We start from the raw sequence: 21492 nt of genomic DNA, 5'->3' as shown, positions 1-21492 counted from the left end.
ATTCACATTCATGTCTATGGCTGTGGTGTGGTATGTAGCCTACAATAGACCCATGGCTTGTCTGTCTGTACAAGACCTATGACTTTATAATGAGACTTGCTCCGGGGTGAAGTTTCCCCTAGGTAAAGAACTAGGATCAGCTTCCCCAATCCTTACCTTGATCATTAGTGGGGAAAATGCAAAACTGACCCAAGATCAGCATCTAGTGGCGGTTCACCATACACTGTATGAAACTCACTGGGTGCCGCTCTCCACCAGCCGCGCCAGGGTCCCGATGCCCTCCATGTTGATGAACTCAGTGGCGAAGGTGGGGTCAGCTGACAGCTTGGCCAGCTCCTTCAGGGCCTCCAGGCGGGCGTCTATGCCGTGAGACTGGATCCTGTCCAGGAGCTGCCGCGCTGCACGGGCCTATTGTGGGGGGGTGGGGGATCAGGCACGCCGATGGTGGCCATTATTGACAGTTTTTTACCTGGTTTACCTCAACGACTACATTAGCTTGATACATGTAGGCAGCGACCGAAACGTATAACTCGGCAACATGGTTAGTTTAAAGCGGCTACCATTTTTGTGAACTGTTTATCAGGGAGAAGCTGTACGGATATGCTATACGGCAGCTTAGAGCCGAGTGGAGACTAATGGATACGGTTCAGTCAGTTCAGACAGTCGTCCTGATGAGCCCTTTCCAGCTAGCTAGTTTACGCTGGCTAGCTGGCAACAACAACAGCATGGCGCCAGTTAAAACTTGTAAAAGAAAGTGATGTTTATTTTGATGGGCGAGGGAGAAATAACTTAGTATTGGTCACCATCTGGAATCTGGATGTCACGTGACATGCCAATTAGCTAACGTAACCACAAGCCGGTGTGAATGACCAATGCAACGGTGTTGTATGTTGTATAGAGGTGCTTCACTGCTTCCCATTGTTGCTTCCCACTGGGCAGCAGTTGCTTCACCGGGCAGCAGCATAACGTCGCTGGCATTAGCTAACGTGGCCAATTTGTTACATACTTTATTATATTTTCGAGTAGGATAACGGCCTACATGAGAAATTACTTGTAATAACTTGCTGTAACCATCTGGATGTCGCCGTGATACAGTCTACTGCTACTCAATAAGGAGAGTTTGCACTGCAAGCCGGCAACACAACAACACGGGGCACAGCGTGTCCTTAGCCAGAAGATAGGCTTGGGTGGTATCCAGATTTTAAGATAGTAATTTTTTTTAGGGGGTAGATCAGCTTTACTATTGCAGATAGATAGTGGCTTCCATCAATGTAATTATCCTCATCATTTCCAATCCCCCCATATATAAACTCAGCAAAAAAAGAAATGTCCTCACTGTCAACTGCGTTTATTTTCAGCAAACTTAAAATTTGTAAATATTTGTATGAACACCAGCTGCATTAAGTACTGCAGTGCATCTCCTCCTCATGGACTGCACCAGATTTGCCAGTTCTTGCTGTGAGATGTTACCCCACTCTTCCACCAAGGCACCTGCAAGTTCCCGGACATTTATGGGGGGAATGGCCCTAGCCCTCACCCTCCGATCCAACAGGTCCCAGACGTGCTCAATGGGATTGAGATCCGGGCTCTTCGCTGGCCATGGCAGAACACTGACATTCCTGTCTTGCAGGAAATCTCGCACAGAATGAGCAGTATGGCTGGTGGCAGTCATGCTGGAGGGTCATGTCAGGATGAGCCTGCAGGAAGGGTACCACATGAGGGAGGAGGATGTCTTCCCTGTAACGCACCGCGTTGAGATTGCCTGCAATGACAACAAGCTCAGTCCGATGATGCTATGACACACTGCCCCAGACCATGATGGACCCTCCACCTCCAAATCGATCCCGCTCCAGAGTACAGGCCTCGGTGTAACGCTCATTCCTTCGACGATAAACGCGAATCCGACCATCACCCCTGGTGAGACAAAACCGCGACTCATCAATGAAGAGCACTTTTTGCCAGTCCTGTCTGGTCCAGCGACGGTGGGTTTGTGCCCATTGGCGACGTTGTTGCCGGTGATGTCAGGTGAGGACCTGCCTTACAACAGGCCTACAAGCCCCCAGTCCAGCCTCTCTCAGCCTATTGCGGACAGTCTGAGCACTGATGGAGGGATTGTGCGTTCCTGGTGTAAATCGGGCAGTTGTTGCCATCCTGTACCTGTCCCGCATGTGTGATGTTCGGATGTACCGATCCTGTGCAGGTGTTGTTACACGTGGTCTGCCACTGCGAGGACGACCAGCTCTCCATCCTGTCTCCCTTTAGCGCTGTCTTAGGCGTCTCACAGTACGGACATAGCAATTTATTGCCCTGGCCACATCTGCAGTCCTCATGCCTCCTTGCAGCATGCCTAAGGCACGTTCACACAGATGAGCAGGGACCCTGGGCATCTTTCTTTTGGTGTTTTTCAGAGTCAGTAGAAAGGCCTCTTTAATGTCCTAGGTTTTCATAACTGTGACCTTAATTGCCTACTGTCTGTAAGCTGTTAGTGTCTTAACGACCGTTCCACAGGTGTATATCATTAATTGTTTATGGTTCATTGAACAAGCATGGGAAACAGTGTTTAAACCCTTTACAATGAAGATCTGTGAAGTTATTTGGAATTATCTTTGAAAAACAGGGTACTGAAAAAGGGACGTTTCTTTTTTTGCTGAGTTATATATATATATATATATTTGTTCCAGTCAAAAGTTTGGACACACCTACTCATTCAAGGGTTTTTCTTTATTTTCACTATTTTCTACATTGTAGAATAATAGTGAAGACATCAAAACTATGAAATAACACATATGAAATCATGTAGTAACCAAAAAAGTGTTAAACAAATCAAAATATATTTTATATTTGAGATTCTTCAAAGTAGCCACCCTTTGCCTTGATGACAGCTTTGCACACTCTTGGCATTCTCTCAACCAGCTTCATGAGGAATGCTTTTCCAACAGTCCTGAAGGAGTTAACAGCCTTATTCAAAATATTTTTTTTAATCAATCTACACACGATACCCCATAATGACAAAGCGAAAACAGGTTTTTAGAAATCTTAGAACATTTATTAAAAATAAAAAACAGAAATACCTTATTTACATAAGTGTTCAGACCCTTTGCTATGATATTCGAAATTGAGCTCAGGTGCATCCTATTTCCATAATCATCCTTGAGATGTTTCTACAACTTGATCGGAGTCCATGTGTGGTAAAATTTCTGCAGCATTGATGGTCCCCAAGAACAGTGGCCTACATCATTCTTAAATGGAAGAAGTTTGGAACCACCAAGACTCTTCCTAGAGCTGGCCACCAGGCCAAACTCAGCAATCGGGGGAGAAGGGCCTTGTTCAGGGAGGTGACCAAGAACCCGATTGTCACTCTGACAGAGCTCCAGAGTTCCTCTGTGGAGATGGGAAAACCTTCCAGAAGGACAACCATCTCTGCATCACTTATTGTAGTGTGGTCACTCCTCAGTAAAAGGCACACATGACAGCCCACTTGGAGTTTGCCAAAAGGCACCTAAAGGACACTCAGGCCATGAGAAACAATATTCTCTGGTCTGATGAAACCAAGATTGAACTCTTTGGCCTGAATGCCAATCGTCACGTCTGGAGGAAATCTGGCACCATCCCTACAGTGAAGCATGGTGGTGGCAGCATCATGCTTTGGGGATGTTTTTCAGCGGCATGGACTGGAAGACTAGTCAGGATTGAGAGAAAGATGAACGGAGCAAAGTACAGAGAGATCCTTGATGAAAACCTGCTCCAGAGCGCTCAGAACCTCAGACTGGGGCGAAGGTTCACCTTCCAACAGGACAACGACCCTAAGCACACAGCCAAGACAACGCAGGAGTGGCTTCGGGACAAGTCTCTGAATGTAAACAATAGATATTATATTCCTTCTCTTTTAGCCAGGTAAATACTGAACGTCTTTTCTTTTTATCTGCTAAGCCATTACAATTATAACTGGCTATACTTATTTCACCATTTATCATAATGAGATACAAGTTTCGATTCTATTTATCATAATATAGGTTTGTAAACTTACCATTAAAAAGTACCATAATGATTGAGTGTCCATATAACTGTACCATGATATTTGCACTGCTACTAAGTAAACCTCCAATTGTTCTCCACTATTCCACTAAACCTCCCCCCATCCCAAATTGGGTTGTCGTCCCAGTGACTGGCAGACCACCCTTGTCCACCTGGATCCTAGGGCCTTTGAGAGATTGGGACCCATCCTTTAAAAAGAGCACACAGTGCCACCCAAGAACAGAAGCAGATTAACTGCCAAAAGCATTTCCAACGCCCTCACCTCAATTGTATTGTATACAATTGAGGTGAGGGTAATGACGAGAACCGCCTACAGGGAGGTGGTGAGGGCTCTGGGTGTGTGGTGCCAGGAAAATAACCTCTCACTCAACATCAACAAAACAAAGGAGATGATCGTGGACTTCAGGAAACAGCAGAGGGTGCACCCCCCTATCCACATCGACGGGACCGCAGTGGAGAAGGTGGAAAGCTTCAAGTTCCTTGGCGTACACATCACCGACAAACTTAAATGGTCCACCCACGCAGACAGTGTGGTGAAGAAGGCGCAACATAGCCTCTTCAACCTCAGGAGGCTGAAGAAATTTGGCTTAGCACCTAAAACCCTCACAAACTTTTACAGATGCACAATTGAGAGCATCCTGTCAGGCTGTATCACCGCCTGGTACGGCAACTGCACTGCCCACAACCGCAGGGCTCTCCAGAGGGTGGTGCGGTCTGCAAAACGCATTACCGGGGGCAAACTACTCGCCCTCCAAGACACATACAACACCCGATGTCACAGGAAGGCCAAAAAGATCATCAAGGACATCAACCACCCGAGCCACTGCCTGTTCACCCCGCTATCATCCAGAAGGCGAGGTCAGTACAGGTGCATCAAAGCTGGGACAGAGAATGAAAAACAGCTTCTATCTCAAGGCCATCAGACTGTTAAATAGCCATCACTATCACACTAGAGGCTGCTGATGCCTATTGAAATCACTGGCCACTTTAAGAAGTGGAACACTAGTCACTTTAATAATGTTTACATATCTTGCACTACTCATCTCATATGTATATACTGCATTCTATTCTATAATATTCTACTGTATCTTAGTCCATGCCGCTCTGTCATTGCTTGTCCATATATGTATATATTCTTAAATCCCATTCCTTACTAGTTTTGTGTGTATTGGGTATATGTTGTGAAATTGTTAGATATTACTGCACTGTCGGAGCTAGAAGCACAAGCATTTCGCTACACCCGCTATAACATCTGCTAAACACGTGTATGTGACAAATAAAATTTGTTCCATCGCGAAGATTGAAATACTGCTAGTTTTTCCCAGAAAACTGCCCTTTTCATCCTCATGCTAGCTAGCAGTAGCCACTGCAGCCATTATGGAATGGCATGTCGCGTTGAACAACAAATGAGCTGATTGGCTGACACTGCCATTCCAAAATTGGCTGCGGTGGCTACTGCTAGCTAGTATGAGGATGAAAAGGGCAGTTTTCCGGAAAAACTAGCAGTATTTCAAGCTTCTCTATGGAGCAGTGTGGAGTACAGTGGCATAACCAATCCCTGAATTGAGGTACATTTTCCGACCCACATCTCACGCCGGCTTCACGGTGTCTTAATGTAACCATGATTGCGTTCCGACGCCAGTGCAGCTCAATGTAAAGAAGCGTAAAGGTACCTTACATTTTACATTTACATTTGAGTAATTTAGCAGACGCTCTTATCCAGAGCGACTTACAGTTAGTGAGTGCATACATTTCCATACTGGCCCCCCGTGGGAATCGAACCCACAACCCTGGCATTGCAAATGCCATGCTCTACCAACTGAGCTACACAGGGCAATTCCCTACCTTCTGGCTGTCCTGCAGTAACTCACTTTGAGGGAAGTAGCTATAGTGTAGCTAATATCAGGCCAGGGTGACAGGCAGCTAAAGCACATTTGTTGATTTTGTAGTCCGGTAAAAACGGAATGATTCTTAACACTCCCAAGTCCCAACTTCGGCAGACAAGTTTCACATTCTCACTGAAGTTTCTAGCCACAAGCATAAACTAGTTAGCTGGGAAGGGCTCATCAGGACGACTGACTGAACCGAATCCACCCACTCAACTCTCACTGCCCGACATACGTTATCCATTTTGGGCACAAGGCGTGTCTGTATAGCCTCTCCCTGTTTATCATTGGTGAAACTATGAGCTTTGCAGCAATGCAGTCATTATATAGAGTTAATCAAATTTACCTAAGAAATACTGGTCATTTACTTGAAGAAAATTAAAGTAACTGCATGTACAAGAAGAGAAAGTGTCTCACAGGAGATATGGCTAATCGAAGGATGGTCCCATTCTTCATTTCACTACGGCTCTGGAAAGAAAGATGGTGAACATTGCTACTACCACAGCATGATGCTGTAGCAACAAAACAAAACTTTATATTGGTGATATGACATACACTATATATACAAAAGTATGTGGACGCCTCTTAAAATGTGTGGATTTGGCTATTTCAGCCACACCCGTGCTGACAGGTGTATAAAATCGAGCACACAGCCATGCAATCTCCATAGACAAACATTGGCAGTAGAATGGCCTTACTGAAGAGCTCAGTGACTTTCAACGTGGCACCGTCACAGGATGCCACCTTTCCAACAAGTCAGTTCGTCAAATTTCTGCCCTGCTAGAGCTGTCCTGGTCAACTGTAAGTGCTGTTATTGTGAAGTCGAAACGTCTAGGAGCAACAACGGCTCAGCCGCGAAGTGGTAGGCCACACAAGCTCACAGAACGGGACCGCAGAGTGCTGAAGCGCGTTAAAATTAAACTGCCTCTGGAAGCAACGTCAGCACAAGAACTGCTTGTCAGGAGCTTCATGAAATGGGTTTCCATGGCTGAGCAGCCGCACACAAGCCTAAGATCACCATGCACAATGCCAAGCGTCAGCTGGAGTGGTGTAAAGCTTGCCGCCATTGGACTCTGGAGCAGTGGAAACGCGTTCTCTGGAATGATGAATCACGCTTCACCATCTGGCAGTCCGACAGACGTATCTGGGTTTGGCGGATGCCAGGAGAACGCTACCTGCCCCAATGCATAGTGCCAACTGTAAGTTTGGTGGAGGAGGAATAATGGTCTAGTGCTGTTTTTCATGGTTCAGGCCCCTTAGTTCCAGTGAAGGGAAATCTTAATACTACCATATACAATGACATTCTAGACGATTCTGTGCTTCCAACTTTGTGGAACCAGTTTGGGGAAGGCCCTTTCCTGTTTCAGCATGACAATGCCCCCTGTGCACAAAGCGAGGTCCATACAGAAATGGTTTGTCGAGATCGGTGTGGAAGAACTTGACTGGTCTGCACAGAGCCCTGACCTCAAACCCATCGAACACCTTTGGGAGAAATTGCAAGCCAGGCCTAATCGCCCAACATCAGTGCCGACCTCACTAATGTTCGTGGCTGAATGAAAGCCTTCCCAGAAGAATGGAGGCTGTTATAGCAGCAAAGGGGGGACCAATTCCATTTTAATTCCCATGATTTTGGAATGAGATGTTCGACGAGCAGGTGTCCACATACTTTTGGTCATGTAGTGTACTAACGATAACAGTAACATACTAACTAAGGAACCATGTAGTGTATTATAGTAATGAATTCTGCCAAGGTGCTGAAGCTCACCTGTTCAGTGATGTAGAGCTGAGGACCGTCAGCATAACGCAGGGAAAACTGCTCAGAGCCAGACAGAGACCAGCTGTGGACACACACACAAAATCTATTGAAAAGTAGGTGACTGAATTCACCAATTTTCCGCTCAATACCAGAGTGCACTGACCTCCTTAAACATAAGGCAGACAGAAGCTAAACCCACACGTATCTCAATAGGACCTACAGTAATGTTTTTCCACCCTACAGAAAATACATACCATGTGCATAAGGTTAATAAAAGTCATTATCGGAGCCTCTAGCATTTCTATTTGCCAGAGGAGCAGATGGAGAAGATTGTACAGGGCGATATTCAGGGGGCGTTAAGTGTTAAGAAAGAAAATGCATTCAGATGTGAGAGCGAGGGAGTAGGAGGAAGCATAGGAGAGAGATGGAGAGAGAGGGATAAGGAGAAGTAGCGAGTTAGCAAAAGTCTTAGTATTTATGACGGACAGTCAAGTTGGACCAGGAGACAAAAGAGAGGCAATGGAAAGGCAATGAGAGGAGGCACTCGGGGAGAACGAGTCGAAAAGAGAAAGGAGGGGATTTGAACTGTCAGACAGACAGGGGGAGAGAGAGAGGAGAGAGAGAGAGAGAGAGAGAGAGGAGAGAGAAAGAGAGAGAAATCAGAATGGTTATGTAAGCATAAAAACACATTGCAAGTTAAAGTCTGGCCCCCATCTGTGAGCCATTAGACCTCCTTTATCAGTGTATTGGCTAGAGGTGTGTGTTTATTGGCAGTGGTATGTGAGTAAAGGGTGGAATACCGCAGCATTCATGTGTATCTGGGGATTACACTAAAAATGCCTGGTATGTTATTGTAGTAATATCTACACCTCAAAAGTGCAGAATGCAATAGCATTCTAAACTTGTGCGATAATGTAGCATAGTGAATCAATGGGTATGATAGAGCAAGAATGTAGAAGGCAATGAAATATAATTTTTTGTATTGTGTGCAGAACGTTCTGCAGTATGCCAACAGGCACAAACTGTTCCATTTCTACACAGGGTAATATATTAGAATATATAATATATATAGACCCTTAAAGATGTAATTTTATAATAAGCATTGTAATGAAGCTCATGTGTGATCCAGTCCATGTGTAATGACTCATACTAATGTTTCTTTGTGTGTTCTCATTATGGACCTGCTATACATTTGGCTCCTACTGAGTCCGTCTAGCTAGCACTAATCTTACATAAGTGAACGCAGTGTGTGTGTCTGTATGTCTGTGTTCACGTGCGTGTTCATATCACACACACACATAAATCAGTGGTAAACATTGTGCGGCCATTATCTCCAGCGTGAGCAGAAACAGCTGGGTGTGAAGCTGGTGCTTACCCATCACACACCTCCCGTATGATAGAGGACAGAGGCTTCTTCTGCAAACACACAACAGACAGACAAAAACCAGTCAAACTCAGAAAAGCCACTGGAATCACAGGAAAGTTGCTGATTGGTCAGAAAAGGCCCTATAGCAGTGCTTCCCAAACTCAGTCCTGGGGACCCCAAGGGGTGAACGTTTTGGGTTTTGTCTTAGCACTACCACAGCTTATTCAAATAATGAACTCATCATCAAGCTTTGATTATTTGAATCAGCTGTGTAGTGCTAGGGCAAAAACCAAAACGTGCACCCCAGGACCGAGTTTGGGAAACGCTGCCCTATAGTAACTTCAACAATGGTTCTCATTCCTTGCCTAGCTTGGCATTCAGTGGAAAATAAACGTTGATGGATTTGTTTTAATGTCATTGCCGGCGACATACACTGCAGTTCATGCTGAGAGTCGAGAGATGTGCTAGACTTACCAACAAAATCTCAGTAGTTTATGCTTGTCTGAGCAGAGACATACTGTAGCTGTCTTTTCCCTACAATTATTTAACATGGGAGTCACAGGAGTTTAAAGTCGCTGGCACAGGGAAAATAGACTTCTATAAAACGTTTGGTTGAGTAGACAGAGTGGAGGATTGATGCTGTTAAGGACAAGCCCAACCAACACAAACATCAGCCATGCACAGCGGCTGGCCGTCCTATCGCCTCTGACCACAGAACATCGGCCCTCATTTTTCTGTTAATTTCCCGACGATTCTACATGTTGAATCAACACCGTTCGCCGATACCCAGCAGGTAATCTACTGCGCATGACCAACGTTCATGTTGGTATGTCTTGTCCTTTAGTGGGGTTTTTAGACGGGCACTGACCTGGTCAATCTCGATGAGCTGGGCGTTGGCGCCGGGCCACTCGATGGCCACCTTGACGATGTCAGAGTGGGGTGGCATGGCTGCTGTCCTCTCACACACCACTGGAGAACAGACATCACAGAGAAGAAGAGACAGCACTTTATTACTGTTACATTATTAGATATATGGATCCCACGTCTGCCACCGTGTTATGTTATTAGATACGTCACCATGACCACGTTATGTTGGTATGAAGGTTTGACAGCAATCTTTCCATTTCATAGTTAAATCACTCTTTCTGTTGGCCCAAATGTGGCTTAAAACACCATGACACCTGTCACAAAGTCTTATTCTAGAACGGCCTGTTCCTTCCTATTGGCACAAGGTCAGACAAGTACCCTTCTCTTACATTTACATTTTAGCAACAGCGTCCATTCAATTTGGTCTCATTACAGTCCAGTTTGTCATAGACCATATTTGGTAAAGCCTTCCCCACATGACAAAATTAGGTTTTTAAGAGGATATGTTAGGGTAAAAAGATGGGACCAGGACAGCTTTTACAGCTGCAGTGGCTTAAGGTATCAGCGATCAGTGCAATTAAATCCTCAGATTTATGACCCGTGGTAGGTAGCTCCACACTTTGTTTAGCTATTACCTAAATCCACTTAAAAAGAGGCATTTTAACAGCTTGATGGATGGTGGACTGGCCCAACGATGGGGAGACAAGGTGTTTTATGTGGACGTCCTCTAAATATCAGTGCCCAGGGGTTTTCAACATCAAAGTCCTGCACCACCGAGTGGAAAACAGGCTGATATTATGCATCTGTAGCCTGAACTAGACTCCAGCACTGTGTACCTGCCAGAAATAGACGAGCACTAAAACCAACCAGGTTTTTGACAAAGAAAAACATCCTATGTCTTGTTTTAACACAAGTAGTTTTGTCTGTCTTTCTATGCAGTGCTTCCCCTAGGATTATTTTCAGCAGCAGTGGCAAAGATAGCATGGGAGGGGGGTGGAGTTTGTGGTCTTTGCTGCCGGGGTCCGGGCACATGCCCCCTGGGAGATTTTTTTGTAGAACGACTGTGAGAAGGTCACTTCTGGTGACTTTTGAAAAATACATTCTACTCCAAAATGCATGAAAATGTAACTGTTGACACCATCTGAAATATAACTGATGCGCACCACTGCACTATATGGAGATGATGAGGAGAAAGCAATGGCTGTGTGCTCGTGGCTCTCATTCACCCCACTGGTCGCTCTGTTTGATACAAATACGTTGTAACTTGTCACTGATCTTAAAGGGATAGTACAAGATTTTTGCAATTAAGCATTTCTTCTACTCACAAAGAGTCACATTAACTCATGGATACCATTTTTGTCTCAGCGTGCAGTTTGAAGGAAGTTGAAGGTAGCATTAGCGCAATGACTGGAAGTCTATGGGAACCAGCGGTAGGCAACTGATTCAGCCACGGGACGATTTTTGTCGGAGCGGATGGTCGGGGGTCCGGAACAATTATAATAATTTGTTCACTGCAAATTGACCCCAGCTAAACCCAAAAAGAGATTGAATTTGAAAATAATCATTTTATACCTTGATTACATTGAGACACACTCACATGGCTCTTTTATTCGTGGGAATACCTGGTAAACAGACTAACTAAATAAAATTCATTTTTAGCTGAATTCAGGCCGCCTGTTGCTGAACACAGCTGTAGGCATCCAGCATGCTAGCTGTTAACATAGACTTCCAGTTATTGCGCTAACGCTAGTTAGCAACTTCCTGCAAAGTGCATGCAGAGACATAATGGTATCCATGAGTCGAAAAATGGCTTAATTGCCAAAACCTTGCACTATTCCTTTAAAAGCTGCAGCTAAATGAATATAGGGGAAACACCGGTCTATGTTAACTCCACTATAGGGAGGCATTCTCTGGTGTTGCTGCCAGAAAAATCTAAAAATTCTCATTCATCGACATTGTATTCAGACGCCTCCAGACTCCTCGAGAATCTTTCTGCCCATTTCTGTACAGAAAATGTGAATGCAGGCACACACACACACACACACACACACACTATCTGGGGTAGTGAGAAACAGCAGGTTTCATACATCCACATCTCTGGGAGGCTCAGTCCTCCCACTCAGGAGCCCTAGCACCTGTACGTGGGCTGGGGTTGGTTTAGCACAGCTCCCCGATCTACTGCAGATACAACAGCACCATGGAGCTCAGGTTTACCCCTGCTAGCATCCCTATTCTAAATCCACAGGGATTGTTTGCTCTGCACTTGGCTGGCGTCGTGTGCAGTAGAAATCAGTGCCAACAGAGGGCATTTTACTGGGGAACCACACAACGCATAATCAAGCAGTGCTTGTCACTGCACTGTGCAGATGCCGAATGGCTGTAACCAACATTTTTGGGTTGAGTGTTGGGTGGTAGGGGGAGAGGATGAGGGTAAGGGGTTTACAGCTAAATTCCCTGCAATTCTACACTGTTTGTCATGGGGCAGAGATTTTTTGTTGCTGTTTTATATCTCAGTTCATGCTTTTGTTCACATTTTGCCATGAGAAAATTATGCAGTTATAAAGTTAATTTCCTGCAATTCTACACATTTCGCTTTCATATGCTATCTGGCCTTCTACTGAAAATATCCTATACTGCAAAGACAGAAAGTTCAATTCATAATCTACTAATATTATTCTGCAGTAGTAGCCTAATGATTAACTTAAGTGGTCTGTGAAAACACTTGTTTACTTTCTTGAGGAAAATGGAATTCCTTTCGTAACACCTCTAATAACAAGTGGGATACAATTCAATATTCCCCTTGAATAAAGTATTTCCTCTGCTCTCATATCAGGCAATAATATCCATACATGAGGAGACTCGCCTGGTAGGAGGGATAGGGGATAGGAGAATTTAGCGAAATGAGAACACCAAGTCAAACCACAATCAGTGATGAGACTTGGCTTGGAATGAAGAATGGGGCATTGTGCAACAGGCTGCCTAAACAGGCTGTGAAAAAGCTGCAGAAATAGAATTTAGTCCAAGCTCATCAACAGAGCACATTCAGATACTCTGACACTACTATAACCCACCACATCATCCACAAATGAAAGAACAGTAAGAAAAACAGACCTGTAAAGTTAACTACACTGTTATACACAAAAAACATATGCTAATTGGCCATGTTCCACTGCTGCATGCAATTACACAAATGGTTTATAAGATCACATCAAAAGCATTGCAGATTCTTTGTGAGGGTTTGATTCTAAAAGTAATTTATATTTTTTCATTTCACAGACAACATGTTTTTCTTGACACTGCCACACCGTCAGTGCATTTGTGGCCAAACATCAACAACATGAAAATAGACGCCGGAAGACACATGGCACATGTAATGGCTAACTTAACCTTGCCAGACAGGAACTCCTGCCATGAAACATCATCTGGGCCACAATGCTGCCATTGTCTGGGGGTATAAATAAGAGAAGTCCATTCCCAGTGCCAAATGGGAATAACTAGGGCCTATTAGGGCTCTGGTGAAAAGGAGTACACTACGTAGGGAATAGGGTGCCATTCCGGACACAGTCGTCCTTTCCCAGTCCGAAAGTCACTGACTAGAGGTCTTCACAGATCCACCTGTACCCGAATACCCGAGATCCAATCCGGGACCCGAGCAGGTCCGGATCCAGAATTCTAAATAATGTCACAGTTCTGGGTCGGATCTGATTGTCACGGGTCTCAGGTATGTGTACATTTTAACTGGCTTGTCCGGAAGGGCCCGTACAGATCCGAATGCGACTGCTGCAGTAGAGAGAGAAACGTTATAATTGATGCTGCTGCTCTTCCTTTTCACGAGAGCGGAGCATGGCGCGTGTAGCTTGTTGTTGGCCAATCATAAGTCATCAAAGCGGCAATAGGCTACAGTCATAGAGCCTCCGTGTGTGGCAAAAGTTAGGATATATCTAATCAATGGAAGATGTAATTACAATGAAGGAATTACAAGTGAAAGGAAAAGGATAGACTACAATGACCATGAGCCAACAGGTAGGCTGCTACTTAATATTCTGAATGGAGTTGTTATGTGTAACTGTAGGATGAGAAAGCGCATGCACTGCAGCCTCAATTAGCCTAGCTAGCTAATGTTAGCTTCTCCCGGTTTGATGCAGTCAAGACCGGTACTTTGCAATCATATTGGATGATAAATAACCTAGCTACGGCAGCTATTAGTCTACTATAGCGCAAGTCTGCTTTGTTGGTTGCTGTCTCACATCTCTCCCTTCCTGCTAACCGTGTCACTCGCTCACAGTACGGCCCCTCCCCTGCCTGCTAGAGCGGCACCTCTCTCTCCCGCTTTATCAGCTCCGGTTATCAGTAACTCAAAAAAATGAATTTTCTGCTGCTTCCCTCACTCGGATGAGACTGGGTCTGGATCCAACCAGGTCTATAAGGAACGGGTCTAGTTGTCCTCGAGTCCGTTCGGAACGGGTCTCTATATTTGAAACATTTATTTATGCATGTCCCCTGTAGCTCAGTTGGTAGAGCAAGGCGCTTGCAACGCCAGGGTTGTGGGTTCGTTTCCCACGGGGGGCCAGTATGAAAATGTATGCACTCACTAACTGTAAATCGCTCTGGATTAGAGTGTCTGCTAAATGACTAAAATGTAAATATCGGGTCCAGGTGGGAAAGCCCCAGGTCCATTTCGGACATTGGACCTGTGAAGACCTCTACCACTGACTGCAGCCTCCACAAAGGAACCTCTATGATGACAGTTTGAGCCACAGCACCAGTTTAGTCCTGTACAAGTGCTTCTGCTGCTGTCAGATCCACTTTGTGAATGGACATTTGATTCACTACATGACCAAAAGTATGTGGACACCTGCTCGTCAAACATCTCATTTCAAAATCATGGGCATTAATATGGAGTTGGTCCCCCCTTTGCTGCTATAACAGACTCCACTCTTCTGAAAAACCTTTCCACTAGGTGTTGGAACATTGCTGCGGGGACTTGCTTCCATTCAGCCACAAGAGCATTAGCGAGGTCGGCACTGATGTTGGGCAATTAGGCCTGGCTCGCAGTTCCAATTCATCCCAAAGGTGTTCGATGGGTTTGAGGTCAGGGCTCTGTGCAGACCAGTCAAGTTCTTCCACACCCATCTCGACAAACCATTTCTGTATGGACCTCGCTTTGTGCAAGGGGCATTGTCATGCTGAAACAGGAAAGGGCCTTCCCCAAACTGTTGCCGCAAAGTTGGAAGCACAGAATTCTAGAATGCCATTGTATGCTGTAGTGCTAAGATTTCCCTTCACTGGAACTAAGGGGCCTAACCCGAACCATGAAAAACAGCCCCAGACCATTATTCCTCCTCCACCAAATTTTACAGTTGGCACTATGCATTCGGGCAGGTAGCGTTCTTCTGGCATCCGCCAAACCCAGATTCATCCGTCGGACTGCCAGATGGTGAGCATGATAAATCACTCCAGAGAACACGTTTCCACTGCTTCAGTGTCCAATGGCGGCAAGCTTTACACCACTCCAGCCGACCGTTGGCATTGCGCATGGTGATCTTAGGCTTGCTTGCTGCTGCTCGGCCATGGAAACCCATTTCATGAAGCTCCCGACAAACAGTTATTGTGCTAATGTTGCTTCCAGAGGCAGTTTGGAACTCGGTAGTGAGTGTTGCAACCGAGGACAGACGATTATTACGAGCTACGCGCTTCAGCACTCGGCGGTCCCATTCTGTGAGCTTATGTGGACGTTTCCACTTCACAATAACAGCACTTATAGTTGACCGGGCAGCTCTAGCAGGGCAGTAATTTTACGAACTGACTTGTTGGAAAAGGTGGCATCCAATGACGGTGCCATGTTGAAAGTCACTGAGCTCTTCAGTAAGGCCATTCTACTGCCAATGTTTGTCTATGGAGATTGCATGGCTGTGTGCTCAATTTTATACACATGTCAGCAACGGGCATGAAACACTAAGTCCAGCATAGTGAGGATACCGTCTGAATAATAACTCTGAATTCCAGTAGTTGACAGAGGGCCATGTGCTTACAGCCACAATAGTGGGGAAAACCACTAAGCACCACTAAGAAACCAGAGTCCATGAAGGACAGGGCTAAGAGGTTATTAAGAGAGACAGTATGTGTGTGTGTGTGTGTCTAGGTTGGGGGAGGCGGATCAGACAGTCAGTGCAAGTCAGGACCAATGTGCCTGGGCAATAAGGGAGGGAACTGAAAACAGATGCCCAGTAAGCCTGAGACAGACATTCTTAATTTCTCCCTCTGTCCATACTGAGGACTATGCAGTCTCAGCAGCCATCTTGTTCAACATGAATTCAAAACAAAAAGCCCTACTGCTGTTCCATCCTTGCACAACTTTCCCCCACACATTCATTTGAAGAGGAGTCTCAGCCAGAGGCAAATCTCTCAAGTCGGCAATGCTAATCCCGTTAACTGTTAAGTGGGTACATTGTTTCTGTTTTCTCCTCTCATCCTGGGTCTTATCTTAACGAGATATGGCGACTGTCCTCACCTGTTGGAGGAGCGTTGAGTGGGCACCTCACTCGCTCTCTCAGTCTCACGTTTCAGACCATGGCATCAGCTCCCCTGCAAAGAGAGATAGACAACTGTCAAGGCAACATATTTGGGCCAAACACTAGGCAAAGCCTAACAGTGGAAAAGCACCATTAGAGGAACTGTAAAATATAGTCAAATATTCCACCTTTAATACTTTTGCACCCCTGTAAAATCCCTTCCTTGAGAAGTTCGCTTTAGTCTTTTCTTGATGTTAATAACCAGTCAAATACTGACAACCTGCTTTCATGCAGACATTCCGTCTAAAACCGATTTAATTTCATCTCAGATTGAAACCAATCTTGCGGAACGCTTTTAACTGACATCATTTGAGTGTTTTGAATTTCTTATTTTATAGACAGGGAGGGATTCTGTCTGGCAATTCTTATTGATGTGGGAATGGAAAAACTGCAAGCCAAAATACAATTTTCTAAAGGCATCCTGACTAAAATAATGGATAATACTGTCGGCTGGTGATGCTGCTGTGGAGCTCAGCCACTCTAGCAACCACTGACCTACCTAATCTGGAAAAGATGAGACTTCAGATAACTGATCCTAAAGACCCAATAGCCTACCATGTACTGACCCTAACTGCAAATCCTGAGTGGCAATGTTACAGTTATCTTATGTTACAGGGAAATGAGTTAATCCTTTGTTTTCTGGACACATGCATGATCCTGGCTCCTGACATTATATTATGACAGGTAGGCAGGTACCTGATCTGATAGGTTACTGAGTGACACAAAATGTCTCCAGCTTGCGGGAGGACAGATATCGACCTTCTGTAGAATGATGGGGACAGAGAATCCCCATCACAGACAGATGAGGGTGGTTCCAGTGTATCACACAAGGCAGCTGGATACATTTGTAACAATGTATAAATGACTGTTGACCACCACCACCTAGTAAGACCATTGTAATTCAGACAGACTGGGCTGCAGCCAGGATGCATAGCTGTGACAGCATTGGCTGTAACTTGCTGATTAATTGGATTGAGATGGCTTTAAATGACATTCCTGCTCTCAACGCTGTATTTTTTTTAACCTGGCCAGCATGGTCAATTGTGAAATAGATATTAGTAACCGTTTTATAAACCATGATAACCTCACATGTAGCCTTGTGACCATTGATAATTAGCTAGCTACCTAAGGCAGTGGGGCTGCAAATGAGCCGCATCGCATGGCAAGACATGTAAATAAATTTACTCATTTGGGGAGAAACACAGCTAGCTTGAATTAAATTGTAGCCAGAGCTCAATATAATAACTTTAATTTATGGGCATTCATATTTCAAAACTGAAATCCCCTCCAATTGAATAAAATCTAAAATGTATGAATTTATAGAACGTATTCGTCTCAAGAGGGAATCAGCACACTGAAAAAAAGACTTCACACGATATTCCAGCGATTTGTTCATTCGCAAACATCTATTTTACACTAGGCTACTGCCTATGTGCCTTTTGGTCTGCAGTCGCGCGACATAGTGGTTACAATATAACGACTCAAATCTATAATTTCTCCAAATTGTTAATTTACTGATAGTAAATTGTTAATGTAACGGTAGTTACTTACCCCATGGCCTAGACCGTATCGCTGCTGTTTAATACTTCCACCAATGGAGCATCTGTGGTAAAACGATACATTTCCACGCCTTGTAGGCGGGACATAAAGTAAAGTATATATGTCCATGGCTACTGCACAATACTCCTGTCTTTCACATAAATTAAACATTTTGATTTTAAATCAGTGCACGTGCAGGGCAATGCATACATTTCAACATTTAGTACAGATCGTAATGTGACATGTACAGTTGTGGCCAAAAATATTGGCACCCTTGCACTTTTTTCAAATAATGCACAATTTCTTCCAGAAAACTGTTGAAATGAAAAAATATTTTGGTGTCCACATTAGTATGTCTTCAGTGTGCAGTTGAACGAAACAAAAACATCTGAATAATTTACTAAATCTTAGCTTATTCCATAAAGAAATCCTAAAATGGCCCGGACAATATTATTGGCACCTTCTAGAAGAAGTTAGAAATAATCAGATTTCAAGCAGGTGTTTCTCCTTTACTTTGGAATTGAACTCACCTGTGGTGAGTTGCAGGTGCCTGCAATATCAATATAAAAATCACAAATTCAACCACTGTGTGTACTGCAATGAGCATGGAGAAAAGACACAAGATTGTAGCCAAGCATGGACAATCTCAAGGCTACAAGTACATCGCCAGATACCTTGATGTTCCCGTTTCCACCATGCGTGATGTTATCTAGTAGTTTTAAGGGCCATGCCACTGTAGCCAACCTCCCTGGACGTGGCTGCAAGAGAGAACTTGATGGAAGATTGCATCGAAGGATTGTTTGAACGGTGGAGAAAGCACCTCGGTCAACTGCCACACAGATTCAAGCTGATCTTCAGACACAAGGTTCGACAGTTTCAACCCGCACCATCCGTCGCCAACTCAATGAAATGGGGTTATATGGTAGACCCAGGAGGACCCCACTGCTGAGAGAAAAACATAAGAAAGCCCGATTGCAATTTGCCAAGACACACCTGAACATGCCAAAATCCTTCTGAGAGAATGTCCTGTGGACAGATGACACCAATTAGAGCTTTTTGGTAAAGACCATTTCTATGTTTACAGAAAACAAAATGAAGCCTTCAAAGAATATAACACCTTCCCTACAGTCAAACATGGAGGTTCAGTGATGTTTTGGGGTTGCTTTGCTGACTCTGGTACTGGGTGCCTTGAACATGTGCATGGCATCATGAAATCAGGAGAATAACAAGGCATTTTGGAGTGTGTCGTAGTAAATATATAATGTTATAGCTTGGTCTGACTAAAATCTTGTGCATGACCCATTTTGTGTTGGGCCTTTGTATTCAATACAATGCACAAAAGACTTCTATCTTGTCAGCCTTATCAGCAGGTGGCTAAGGACAACACCCACGCCATAGGTCTCTCAGTTCTTCCAACTCACGAGTTCTTGCTCTGAGGACACACACACACACACCCCCACACACACACACACATACACACACACACACACACACACACACATACACACACATACACACACACACACACACACACACATACACACACACACACACACACACACACATACACACACACACACACACACACACAAAAATCCCCTTCTCTTAGGCTGAACATCTGAAGACAAAGAACCCGACTCAGAGCCAATGCAACAGTGACACTAGCCTGGAGGTGACCTCGCCCAACTCATCAGGACCAATCAGAAGATCAGAACTGCTAGATTCAACCTACTTCATTTTATTGTATAAAATGTCAGCACACAATGTTTAGGGGCTCTCTCTCAGATATCTCCCTACGAGATTGACGAACGGGTCCGTGCACGCTATTTACAGATATCTTTACCTCTGAATAAACTGCCTTATATTATACAATTATCCACCTTGTCCGAAAGTCTCTACTTGGTCTCCGTTCTCCAGTAAACTTGTGATCATCAACAAAATTGGTAGCAGAGGATGGTTTTCTAACTCTGAATTCGGTCCATAAAAGTTGATAGAGACAGGAGACAAGTAAGAGACGGATCAGAAAGCACGGGTGACCTGTTCGCAGGAGCAGCCGGGAATCCAGCTCGCCTCAGGAAACTGATCTAAACGGACGTCAATACAAAGGTAAGCAGAACCTGTTAAAACAAAATCTGCATATTGTATTGTAGGATAAACCAAATTAAGATCAGTAGTACTGAGCGTGAGTATGGATTACCGTTAAATTTATAACATATCTATTATGACTCAAAAGGCATATATGTAAAGATATCTGAATTCTTTAGGTTTTTACTGTTGAAATGTGACTCTAGGTGAGGAGTCTAGTTACAGAGGTTGTGGTTCACGAGAGAAGGACCCTTTTATTTTTACTGTTGATATCTGAAATCTTAGGTTTTTACTGTTGAAATGTGACTCTAAGAGAAGAAGTCTAGTTACAGTGGTTCACAAGAGAAGGACCGACTTTTATTTTCTGTTGAATTGTGGCTTTCTAGTGAGGAGCCTATTTACAGAGGTTTGGTTCACAAGAGATGGACCCTTTTATTTGATCCACAAGAGAAGGATCTGGTGACTTGATAAAAAGATTCAGATAGTCGGGTTGAGTTAATTCCGTGAGAATCCAAGTCCAGAAAAGGTTCTCCCGACTAGACGCCAGTTGAATGGTTTAAACGACTGGGAGTCTCCTTGAGGAGAATCAATAAAATAAAATAAAAATACAAGTTCAGATAGTCGGGCAATGGTTGACTTGGCACTCAACTAGATGTACTGTGAGGAACTCAAACTGAATTCGTGTGTTGATGTTGATATGTAAATGCAAAATGTAAATGTTGAAAATGTTAACCTGAATGTTGTGTAAGATTGGCCGTTTCATGAGACTAACTAGTTGATAACTTTTAAGAGGACCACCGAGTCCTATTTTGCCTGTTATGCAGCCGCTGCGCTAAAAGCTGACTTGTACTTTTTCCCTCTTGTGGTGTTGGTATTTCCTAAATTCCTAAAAATAAATTGATAATTATTTTAGGAGCGCTCGAGTTTGCTAATATATTCTTCCAAAAGGGCGATTCTGATACCTTTTGGGAAAATATATAATAACTCGAATACCTGAAAAACAATAATAACTTTTGCAAATAATTCCTAAAATTAAATTGATAATTATTTTAGGAGCGCTCGAGTTTGCTAATATATTCTTCCAAAAGGGCGATTCTGATACCTTTTGGGAAAATATATAATAACTCGAATACCTGAAAAACAATAATAACTTTTGCAAATAATTCCTAAAATTAAATTGTTAATTATTTTAGGAGCGCTCGAGTTTGCTAATATATTCTTCCAAAAGGGCGATTCTGATACCTTTTGGGAAAATATATAATAACTCGAATACCTGAAAAACAATAATAACTTTTGCAAATAATTCCTAAAATTAAATTGATAATTATTTTAGGAGCGCTCGAGTTTGCTAATATATTCTTCCAAAAGGGCGATTCTGATACCTTT

The 21492-nt window shown here is 43.9% G+C and overlaps 1 protein-coding gene across 5 annotated transcripts in view; it reads right to left on the bottom strand.

Moving 5' to 3' along the window:
• The window catches only part of LOC121575114 (engulfment and cell motility protein 2), a 33460-nt gene extending 15350 nt beyond the window's left edge, over positions 1-18110 (bottom strand). For 4 of the 5 annotated variants that reach the window (XM_041887971.1, XM_041887973.1, XM_041887972.1 and 1 more), the window contains exons 1-7: positions 18034-18110; positions 16422-16495; positions 9912-10012; positions 9053-9093; positions 7687-7759; positions 6339-6389; positions 239-408 (exon numbers count right to left, since the gene is read on the bottom strand). In XM_041887971.1, coding sequence (XP_041743905.1) covers positions 239-408; positions 6339-6389; positions 7687-7759; positions 9053-9093; positions 9912-9989 — 413 coding nt within the window. In that variant the 5' untranslated portion in view covers positions 9990-10012; positions 16422-16495; positions 18034-18110. The remainder of the gene's footprint in view (positions 1-238; positions 409-6338; positions 6390-7686; positions 7760-9052; positions 9094-9911; positions 10013-16421; positions 16496-18033) is intronic. The other variant, XM_041887975.1, reaches the window with a different exon arrangement.
• Positions 18111-21492: the final 3382 nt, after the last annotated feature.

Source organism: Coregonus clupeaformis, chromosome 10 (genome assembly GCF_020615455.1).
Source record: "Coregonus clupeaformis isolate EN_2021a chromosome 10, ASM2061545v1, whole genome shotgun sequence".
Taxonomy (NCBI): Eukaryota; Metazoa; Chordata; class Actinopteri; order Salmoniformes; family Salmonidae; genus Coregonus; species Coregonus clupeaformis.
This window is presented reverse-complemented; position numbering and strand designations above follow the sequence as displayed.